The sequence below is a fragment of the Hippoglossus hippoglossus genome, chromosome 1 (assembly GCF_009819705.1).
Source record: "Hippoglossus hippoglossus isolate fHipHip1 chromosome 1, fHipHip1.pri, whole genome shotgun sequence".
In the NCBI taxonomy this organism is placed as follows: Eukaryota; Metazoa; Chordata; class Actinopteri; order Pleuronectiformes; family Pleuronectidae; genus Hippoglossus; species Hippoglossus hippoglossus.
Window position 1 is genome coordinate 3,526,868 of NC_047151.1, and position 10,758 is coordinate 3,537,625.

Here is a 10,758-nt window from a genome sequence, read left to right on the forward strand (position 1 = left end):
CTGACAGCAAACATGAAGAAACATGAAATGTAACCAGATATAGTGAATTCTTTAAATCTTGATATTAATGAGGTGTATTAATCTTTTAAATGACAGAGCGCTCACTACACGTCATTCCAACACCCAGCTCAAACAATTTTCAGAGTACAAGGGTGGAATCAGCCTCCATCTAACAGTGTCGGTAAAAACTGACGATTATAAAGATGTAGTATTTATTGGTTGATACAGTAGTAACTTATTTACTGGTAGGACAATCTGACAGTTCAGTGTTTATGCAGTGCATTTCAATGAAGAAAAGCATATGAACACATATCCCAACAGATAAAAGAGAAAACAGAGTTACACCCTGCCTTTGTCTCTATAGGATGAATTCATAAATTGCTTCATTCACATATTTCAGTGTTTCAGTGACACTGACACTTTTCTTCAGGAACACCATTCCCTAGATCTGTTTACAAATCTTTCCCAGAATACATCCCATGTAGTGCTTGCAATACTGACAATATTCAGACACCCAACATGGCAGATCATGTCATGTGAGCTGTGTTCAAGGACCGTACTGATGTGCAAAAAATGTTTAAAGTAAATGCTCCTTGACCAGGATGAGGTTTATAACCAAAACCAAAAATCATTTGGCAATGATCCTGCTGGTTTACGAGTCACTTTGCTCGTGTAGTGTTGCAGATACAATGAAGTCCTGCTTGTGCGTGCCATCGCAGTACGGTGGGTTGTTGGTGTATTTGCAGCCACACAACCAAGCAGAGGTGTCCTTCTCTGGAACAAAACGTAGCGGGAACAGGCCCGGGGCTTTCAGTTTATGGGCTCCATCACAGAAAGGCTGGAATATAAAGGTGTGATCAAACAACACATAGGATTTTATTTATTTAACTTGTGAGTGATTTAGATAGAAATAAAGACATTTTACCTGTTTCCTACTTTGCCCACAGGTGCACCATGAGTAACGCTTTCCACCAACCAGCTCCACTTTGAAAGGCTTCTTAGAGGGGATGACAGGATCCGGAGGGAGGGTGGAGAGCTGCACCTGTGGACATTTCAACAGTGTTCTCAGTTTCTTCTGATATGTGTTGCAACACTTTGGGATTAAAATAGTACAACATTCTTTGAAAGCTTGCTAAAATAAAAGTTAATAAGTATTAACCTCGGTCTTTGAGCAATGGTCAAAGTTTAAATATGATAGAGTTTGAAGCCCTGCATGCTTTCACAAGTGCCTCGTCTAACTGACATCTCCCTGACTCACTGGTAAGTTCAGGTTCAGTTCAGGTGGCACAACTTGCATCTTTATGATTCTCAGACCTTTTTCCACCACAGACATTTTAAGGTCACAGCAGGAAAAATGCATACCCCCACCAAGGTCACACAGTCCCCTTATGAAACCACAATCAAACTCACTAGATCCGAATTTTGATTTGCACCAAATTTCACACACTTATAAATATCACTTACCTAAAGCCTGAATTTTTTCATCAATATCCATTTCAAATGCTGAAAAGCGCCCCAATCTCGCAATGTTAAAGTAAATTAAAGAAAATACTGGATTTTCCCACTGATCCGGATCCACACTAAAATGTAATGGGTTCTTTCCTGACCAATACTGCATCCATCCACCAAGTTTCACGGTAATGTGTCATGTAGTTGTTGCATGATCTTGCATACAAACCAGCCAACAAACAAACAGACAGGGGTGAAAACATGGCCTCTTTGGTGGCTGCCTTCCATTAAAGTGATCTACAGTAGAACCAAGGTCCTGATATTGTGAATGCTGGCTCGTTAGGGCAACTGATGGGACGGAGCCACCGTTCAAGCTGTGGCTCAGAGGTTAGAGCGGTCGTCCTCTAACCAGGAGGTCAGTGGTTGATCCCAGTCTTCCCTAGTCCGGCAAGATGCCGAACTCCAAATTGCCCCTTCTCATAGAGAAAGTGCTGCACATAGATGCACTGTGTGAATGTGTGTGTGAATGTAAAACTGTACTGTTCAGCGGTTTGAGTGGTCATCAGGACTAGAAAAAAGTGCTATATCAATGCAGACCATTTACCATGTTTCCCCTGTGCTATTTCTGCCCTGACAAGTGTCTGCTGCAAATAATGTCTCTATGTTCATGAAGTTACTCCAGCTAACAGCCTAGCCCAACATTAACCTGAGCTAAATCTAATATACTAGAGCAAGCTGTATTTCAAATAAAGGCCGGATGGAGCCAATCAGCTGGTGGGAAACATTCCATCTTATCAGACCTGCTATTTTTTGGGTTTGAACCTCAATGGAGAAAATGGTTTGAACCTCAATGGAGATTCAGTGCACACCAAACTCCACGCCTTTAGTAGACAGGCCTTTTTTTTTTTTTTTAATGAGAGGCATTTTGACAAAGCACATTCAGAAAAACACAGGTGTTTATTAATATAAGTAATGGACCTTTTTTTCCACAGAGCAGCCATTTTGACAGGAAACAGTAAATAAACACAGGTGTTCACATCAGTTAAAGCTCTATACCTGAACCCAACAGAACCTTCATTAGTGTCATTACTAACACCTAAGTTCACCTACTGTAAATTTAATAATCTTCAGTGTCAGATCTTCAGGTGGTGATAAGAGCCGACGCGGTGTCGATGTACTGTAAACAAAATCACGTGGTCTCTGCGGCAGAATTCATACATTACATCCTGTCTGCTGCACCCCCCTTGTCTGAATCCTGTGGAGGATTTGTTGCCATTGTGCCGTGTGTGTGAAAGACAAACTACGGAGAAAGGTCGGACCCAATTCTCCTGAGATCCTCCGCAGGTCATGTCTGAAAACGGCCTGAGACAGGTCAACATGTCTCTGATGTAAAAGGTCCATCAAAGCTGCTGAGTTACTGTGCAACAACAGTCTATAGGAGAGGTCTCATCAGGTGTTGATCGGAAACGTGTGTGAAGTGTTAGGGCCCATTCACAAATACGCAATCAACACCCGATCTGTGTGGGCGAGGGGGCGAAGAAAACATTGGCTGCCTGTGGCGAGGCAAACTGCAGCATGGCTATGGAGTTCAACTTTGGTGAACTTGAGCTTGACCTGGGATATTTGTTTCACATTTGCACATGTGTGGCAGGGGCGGACCCAAGGGCGGGGCCAGGGGATACTGGCCAAAGCTGAAATATGATTGGCCCCTAGAGTGCCCCTGTCCTGTCAATAGTCACTTACTAACAATACATATAACAATTATATTCTAATTTTTTTTTTTTTGAAGAAAAAAAACAATGTGCTTGAACAAAGAGTAATTTTCAAAATATATTTAATAATGTGTGTCTTTGCTCAAAGCTATAGAGGTAACAGTGAACAAGGAATGACTCAAATGTGCATCTTACTGAATCAGGAATTGTGATGGATGTTGGACACATCATTGGCCCCTCTGTGTAAATTGTGGCCCCTTAATGGCCCCTGATTTAGAAAAATCCTAGATCCGCCACTAGCAGGTGGCCCAACTATCTGCAGTTCCTTTACATACTGTCAGTATAGTGATAGATAGATAGATAGATAGATAGAAGGATAGATAGAAGGATAGATATATAGATAGAAGGATAGATAGATAGATAGAAGGATAGATAGATAGATAGATAGAAGGATAGATAGATAGATAGATAGAAGGATAGATAGATAGATAGATAGATCCTGAGGGAAATGTAGGCATCCAGTATCATAGAAAACAGTCCAACACAAGAGCATAACAATAACCAAAGGTCAAAATAGGTCAAGAATAAGTTCACTGCAGTGAGGTGACAGTCTCGCCACCAGAACTACTACAAAGCTGTCACTGTAAAGTAGTATGTGCTAATGGAGATATTGACAATACAGATATTCTAAGTACAAGGTGATGAAAGTACTGAGTAGAAAGCGTGCATGTAATGTGGTGCAGTGTACATAAGCAGTCTCTTCAGTTTTGTTGTTGTATTTAGCAGTGAGTGACTGCGCAGTGATTTCACAGACAGCGGGTCATCAGCCGAACAGCACCTTGTTTACAGCGTAGCACTGGGACTATATTTACCTTGGGCGCTGCTGTAGCCGGGAGCCGAGGTTGTCTGAAGGTGAAGCTGATCCACATGTGATCTAACTTAGTCACCAGCGAGTTCATGATGTCTCCGCTGACAGATGGAACTCCAACACTGACACTGCTGCTGCTCACAGACACACACAGACAATGAACCACGCTCAGTGAGCGACGGCACCAGTCTGAGCTGTGTAGAGAGTAAGAGCTCAGTCAAAGACTCACACAACAATAACACAACAAACAATTACACACAAACACTTCACAGTCTGACAGCTGCGACCGAAGCGATCAGTGAAATCCACTTCCTGTGTCACATGTCAGCCGCTGAGCCAATCAGGAGGCGGGTGTCGCTCCACGAGTTGGGAGTGACTGAAAGATGAAATGAAGAAATAAATAAGATTCAACTTATACTGAGAATTGGTAAATGTCACCTTCATGAAACAATGTTTTCTAAGTCCTTTGTGATTGAATTTGATTTGTATGTGGTGACATCGAACCTCATTAAAAACAATAAGTTACAATTTGTTATATGAGGACGTTTCATTTATTTATTCTTTAATTGTAATGAATTAAAGTTGTTTGTGTTGAAGTTATTTGACATATATTCCATTTTATTTGATCTTGCTTTGTAAAATTGTATTGTATTGTCGCTTCATGGCTGAATGTCTACATAGTCTGTATGTTTTGTGCATTGGGAAAAAAAAAGTAACTGAAAAAATGAATGATTCAATAAAAGCCCTACATGATTTTAACCTTCAAGAACAATACTGCAGCTAATACTGCAGACACAGACATGATGTGCTCACTAATCTGTGCCACATTTGATATTATGTTAATAAATTTAAAATGTAATGAAACAATATTTTTGAGATGCAGTGTTGGAACACTGACAATGATTTAAGTGCAGGAACAATGTAAGCACAAAACTGGAAAGAGCAAAACATTTACCTGAAGTCATGATATTTCCCTTATTGATAAAGGACATCTGATTGTTAAAAAAAAACACACACACACAAACCAGAGAGGTATGTTATATTATTCCATATCAATTTAGATGAGAGTAATCCTAAACACAGAATGCCAAGGCCATGTTTAATTCAAGTTATTATCTGCTTACCCGACAACCTGAGAGCTGCCCACAGCATGTTGTGTTCACTCCTTCATACTGTATATACAGTGAGTATTGAGTGATCCTGTAATTCAGTGCCTGTGAAAATCCATTCATATCTAAACAGAACATTGTGTGTGTTGAGGAATTTTTGACCATCCTCACACATTACTGTATATGCCACTGTATATTATGGATATAATGTATATTACACTATATATCTGTACAGGAGAATAGTGCCTGTCTAGTTCCACAGATACTCCCTTCTCTCTCCAAGCAGTACCCAAGGTCAGGTTATAGATTAATGACCAACCAACAGTACATTGTGTCTAGGCTCATTGACTTTCATATCTAACTCAGATGCTCCAGACAGAGAGGCCCCAACTTTAACTCTTTTACATATTTCACCAGTGGCAAGATGTAAGGACACAACGTGATTTAGGAATGCATATTTAGACTTAACTATCCAATAGGATGTGAACACCTACATGTAACATAGAGAGTGACAGCAATTCTAGCCTTTCATGGATGTGCTGTTAGAATGGGTGATACAAGTAGAGGGAGATATACTGGGAAGCTGTGGGAGACATCTTCAGACTTGGGGGTGACAATTGCTCAAGTTACTCTGTTTCACCTTCTGGTCTCCTTGATGCATCAAGTCTACATTAAAACCTTCTGCCTAAGACATCAGCTGCTGCCTGAGTTCTCCTTTCACCAGCTTCCAGAAAACTTCCATCACAGTGTGGAGTATTTCTGTTGCTTGAAACATTCAGAGTCGAGAGCCGACTGTTAACTTGGTTATGCTCATAGTCATGGAAATACAGAAAATACATTTCAATAATACTATCAAAAGCCTCCGGTTCACTTCCTGATTAACGTAACTAATGGAAATAATCAAATCGTTTTTGGAGTTCTACTAAACTAAATAATTACAGACAAATAGATAGACCAACAGATCAGACTGTCACTATATTCCCTAGCATTATATACAAGGGCATATATCAGTATATTATTTTACAAAAAATATTTGGAATCAATTTAAAGAAACTAAAAATCAACTAGAAATCAGAGTACACGGCTGATTCAAAATAGATTAAAAAATTATGACAATTTTTTTTAAATATTCCTTTAATATATTTTGGAAACATGGATACAAGGAAAGTGTCAGGTCTTTATAAAATGATAATGTGAGGAGGCTGGTGGGACTGATGACATCAGTGTTCCTATTCAAGGTGACGGTCACTGCTTCAGCATCAACAGCGTTATCACGGACACACCAACAGTTTTATATACATATAGTGTACATTTGTATAATAATAAACAAAATATGTAATAAAAACGCAATTTCAGAAGATGATAAATCAGTGGAGGTAAATGGTCTTTATTTATATAGTGCTTGTCTAGTTCGGACGACCACTCAAAGCGCTTTACAGTAAAGTTTTACATCTTGCCCAAGGACACTGGGATCGAACCGCCGAACTTCTTGTTAGAGGACGGCCGCGCTAACCCATGAGCCAAAGCTGCTCCAATATCAGTTTAATATCTTACTGTCACATCTCCTTCACAGGGACACACATGTGGACTGCTGCTCATTTAAACACACCTTTCACCCACTTCACCAGATCCTGGAAGATGACCTTGATGTGTGAGCCATCGCAGTACGGTGCGTTTTTAGTTTGCTTACAGGCACAAAGCGTGAGCGTCCTGTCTTTGTCAGGGGTGAAACGTAGAGGAGAGATGCTGGGTGCGGCCGTCTTGTGAGCTCCATCACAGAAAGGCTGACAGGGAGAGAGAGAGAGAGAGACAGAGACAGAGACAGAGTTCATAACTATCTGCATATTATTTCATAGGGAGATCTGAACTTTGTAAAACACTATACACCCATCTCATCATCAGCAGCAGCAAAGGTGATCCCATCCTAACACCCAGGGTTAAATTGGGATCACACCCTGTCTGAGCTGAGCTACATCTCCTTTAATGTCATTATATCACACTTGTAGTTTTTTTTAATAATTGGTTATATTGAGTAATTCTCTAGACAACAAAGAGATTTAAAGGGGATTCCTACAGACAACTAGTGTTAACAAGGAGCTTTATGTATCTGGGATCAATTATCAGACGTCATCACATTCATTAGGTGACGTACAGTCGGTAACGCCGTATACAGCATCATCACACTTTCAGTCAAATCATTTTGCCGCATGGAACTCCAGAGATCCTCCTCAGTTTCTCCTGAGGAGGTGTATGTGTGTACACAAGTGTCCGAGTGAGAGCCTCCAGAGTTGGGGTGGGGGTTTGATGATGCTTCTAAAGCGCGACAGACGCAAAAATAAAAATAAAACAAATATCTCTGGGTGAAAAAGCGGTGTCACACGTACAAAACACTTGAAGATGTCAAGAGAGTTTGTGGTGATAAGAGCAGACTCTGGTGTCAATGTGACGTTAATAAAAACAGGTGAACTCCAGAGCGGATTTAATACGTTACGTCCTGCCTCTGCACCACCCCTCACCTGAATCCTGCAGAGGATTTGTTGCTGTTGTGCAGAAATGTCCTCACTTTCCCAAACTGTCAGCACTCTATAGAGTCTGGGCTCAAACTAGACCTCACAGAGATATTTGTACACACACATTTTTGGTCACTCCTATTTGGAAGTTAATGAGTTGTAAATGAAGATTCTTTGAAATATGTTGATTATTGACAGTAATGTGTGTGGGCGGCGCTAATAAAAACACAGAACTTCCCCAAGATGATCATGGAAATATGCTGAGGCCTAAAGAAACCTACAACACAAGCTACACGTCAGTCTGACAACACACAGTCTGCTGGTTCTTCTCAGGTCGTCTAGTCATAAAAATATCATGTGACCAAAGTGCATATAGCAGGTGCTGTGTGTTCAGTTAGTCTGTAATATACAAGATTTGTTTTGTAATGTATTGCTACTTACTTATTGATCAGGCCTGTATAATTGAAGTATAAACACATATTATGGTGAAGCACTTGAAGTTTTTCAGTTTGGTTTTATTTGTATGGCGCAAAATCACAACGTAAATTATCTCAAGGCACTTTAAGGTCGACACAATATTATAGAGAAGTTCCCACACTGAGCAGAGAGAAAAACAGAAGCAGACTCAGTGTGGGAGGATATCTGCCTCCACCACTTCTTAGTCATATGTATATAATCTCCATTAAACTGTTAGATGATGGCCACAGTTTGCCTGTAGTATATTCATTGTTCTGTTGTCTGACAGGACTGATCTGTGTGTTACATTAACCTGCAGCATTTTTGAGTCATGACGTCAAAGTTTCATATTGTGATGTTAATATTTACATATGTTTTTTAATGTTTTAAATGAATCCAGGTTGGTTCTCTGCACACAACCTACTGTTCTATTATTCTGACTTCAACTGTATGGAACACTTTCAATAACCCTAAGGAAAGGCCTGAGCTTTCAGTATTTGCATGCTTAAAGGAAGAAGTTCAAGTCTCCACAAGCAAATTGTCTCTCAACAGCTTTCAAACTGGTCTCAAAGTAAACTGGACACAGAGTGGTAAATGAGCCATGACTGGCACTCAGCTCCAGGTGTGTCTGACACCTGAACCCCCCCATGATGTGTGATGTCCTCACCTGTTTCTTACTGTGTCCACAGGCACACCAGGCGTAGCGTTTCCCAGCAGACACCTTCACTCTGTAGGGCAGCCGGGCTGCAGGGACCGGCTGTGTGGAGAGCAGGCAGCTCTGCACCTGAGACAACATGGGACCCACAGCACAGGGACAGTGAGAGGACATAAACCTTATCAGGAATAAACTGGGACTGACTTTCTTCTCTCTTAAATATCAGAATCATTCACTGTATCTAAAGATTGATAACACATTTCCACTTCCCCCCACTATCCAGAAATGAAGATTAAGTGTCCCAGACACAAACGCTGCCTTCTTGCCCATTTGCAGTCAGAGTCTGCGTAGCGAGGTCCCATCGATACCCATTGTTGACCAATCGTGAGTCAGGCTCAGCTGTCAATCATGATGTTACACCCCATTTTTATAGCATCAAATAACTGATTTAAAGTAAACTTAGTGGCAAAATTAACATTTATAAACACACACACACTTGACTTTTTAGATTCGTCCATGTCCCATCCAGTAACATGGAGATGGCCGGGTTTATGACCTATACTGCAGCCAGCCACCAGGTGGTGATCAACACACTTTGTGGGAACAGTCATGTCGTCCATGTTTAATTGCAGTCAATGATCAGAATGTACAGTCATGGACAGTAAAATAAAACTGTAAAAACATAGATAAGTAATAAATATAAATCAACAGCTGCTTGTTCAATGATACAAATAACTCAACAGCAGGTTTTCATAACTATTTCTGCTTCTAATCTCTGCAGGTTTGTTGGCAAAACACAGGCGTGTCAAGGGTGAGCGGAGGAAGGTGAGGAGGAGGAAGGTGAGGAGGAGGAGGAGTAGGAAGGTGAGGAAGAGGAGGAGGAAGGTGAGGAAGAGGAGGAGGAAGGTGAGGAGGAGGAGGAGTAGGAAGGTGAGGAAGAGGAGGAGGAAGGTGAGGAGGAGGAGGAGTAGGAAGGTGCGCTACACGTTCTTTCATTCTTTGTACAGAAGAGAAAAGTGAACAGAAGAGGAAAGCACCCGCTCACAGACTTGCAGTCATGACTCAGGAGTGTTGAACACTCGCAGGAGATAGAAACCCCGGATGAAGGCAGGTCTCACCGTGGAGGAGGAGCCGGGCAGCAGAGGTCTGAATCCTCTCTGCAGCACCAGCCTGCTCATGTTCATCCTGAGTCTCAGAGTCTGATCGTCACTTCTTCTCCTGTCGTCGAGTCTCACTGCGGCTCCTTCACTAAACTTACAGGAAGCGACCCAACATGGCCTCTCCGCAGCCCGCCGCTGATTGGCTGCTCAATGTAAACAGCTCTGCGTGCTGAAGCCGCGCCCCCACCTTCTACCACACCTCCTCTTCTTCAGTCAAAGTTTCAACAGGTCAACTTTTTCATAGGAGAAGTCAAATTGTCAATCTACCTTGCTCACAGAGACAGACTGCAGACTGGCTCTGCACACAATGTAGTGGCTTGTGGAGGTTAGGGTTACTTATTATGCCATGTGTCATCAAAGAGAGCTGAACTTTGCAGATTGCCTCGGCTACACATGCCCCGCCTGTCCAGTACTGTTGTTTTAAGTAAATAATGTAGCTTTATTTGTCACGTATACAATTATACATGGTACAATGTACAGTGGAATGTGTTGTTGTGGCTGCATCCAGTCAAACAAGGTAAACATAACAGCTTGGTCCAGGTCCATCTGTAACATCCACCATCACAACAGCCCACTTGACAAAATCATAAGAACGAACAGCTAGAATAAAACACTAATAACCTCTGACACCACACACACACACATTACAGATACAGCCACATCATTCACATTCACTGAGTCATGCCAACCTCTATGTTTACATCCAACACACCCATCAGCGCTCAATCTTTTCATTTGAACACTATTTCTGAATGACTTGGTATATACTAGTTATAAGCTGCACATTGCTCTCTGGACTTTGTATGTGGTGGGCTGTATGCTGAATGTTGCACTGATAC

At 41.4% G+C, this 10,758-nt stretch overlaps 2 protein-coding genes across 3 annotated transcripts; both read right to left on the minus strand.

Annotated features, from left to right (window-relative positions):
• Nucleotides 1-188: 188 nt before the first annotated feature.
• On the minus strand, nt 189-4,452 carry LOC117768264 (CDGSH iron-sulfur domain-containing protein 3, mitochondrial-like). The gene is made up of 3 exons (XM_034596488.1): nt 4,034-4,452; nt 926-1,042; nt 189-838 (listed from the first exon to the last, which is right to left on the minus strand). Exons 1-3 carry the CDS (start codon nt 4,118-4,120, stop codon nt 653-655), a joined length of 390 nt encoding a protein of 129 aa, XP_034452379.1. The 5' UTR covers nt 4,121-4,452; the 3' UTR covers nt 189-652.
• A 1,601-nt stretch (nt 4,453-6,053) lies between these two features.
• Nucleotides 6,054-10,058, minus strand: LOC117768252 (CDGSH iron-sulfur domain-containing protein 3, mitochondrial-like). 2 transcript variants are annotated; one of them, XM_034596468.1, is made up of 4 exons: nt 9,878-10,052; nt 9,293-9,431; nt 8,772-8,888; nt 6,054-6,922 (listed from the first exon to the last, which is right to left on the minus strand). In XM_034596468.1, exons 2-4 carry the CDS (start codon nt 9,377-9,379, stop codon nt 6,734-6,736), a joined length of 393 nt encoding a protein of 130 aa, XP_034452359.1. In that variant the 5' UTR covers nt 9,380-9,431; nt 9,878-10,052; the 3' UTR covers nt 6,054-6,733. The 2 variants fall into 2 exon arrangements, with proteins under 2 accessions (XP_034452359.1, XP_034452367.1); XM_034596476.1 differs by lacking the exon at nt 9,293-9,431 and having other exon boundaries at nt 9,878-10,058.
• Between the last annotated feature and the right edge of the window lie 700 nt (nt 10,059-10,758).

Bases quoted from the DNA above. Each gene is read 5' to 3' on its own strand.
- LOC117768264 (XM_034596488.1), bottom strand. From the start codon at position 4,120: ATGAACTCGCTGGTGACTAAGTTAGATCACATGTGGATCAGCTTCACC. The intron at 1,043-4,033 runs GTAAATATAGTC...AAATGTCCACAG, and splicing joins CGGCTACAGCAGCGCCCAAG to GTGCAGCTCTCCACCCTCCC. The intron at 839-925 runs GTAAAATGTCTT...TTTATATTCCAG, and splicing joins GTGGGCAAAGTAGGAAACAG to CCTTTCTGTGATGGAGCCCA.
- LOC117768252 (XM_034596468.1), bottom strand. From the start codon at position 9,379: ATGGACGACATGACTGTTCCCACAAAGTGTGTTGATCACCACCTGGTG. The intron at 8,889-9,292 runs GTTACTGGATGG...ATGTTGTCTCAG, and splicing joins ATAAACCCGGCCATCTCCAT to GTGCAGAGCTGCCTGCTCTC. The intron at 6,923-8,771 runs GTGAGGACATCA...TCTCCCTGTCAG, and splicing joins GTGGACACAGTAAGAAACAG to CCTTTCTGTGATGGAGCTCA.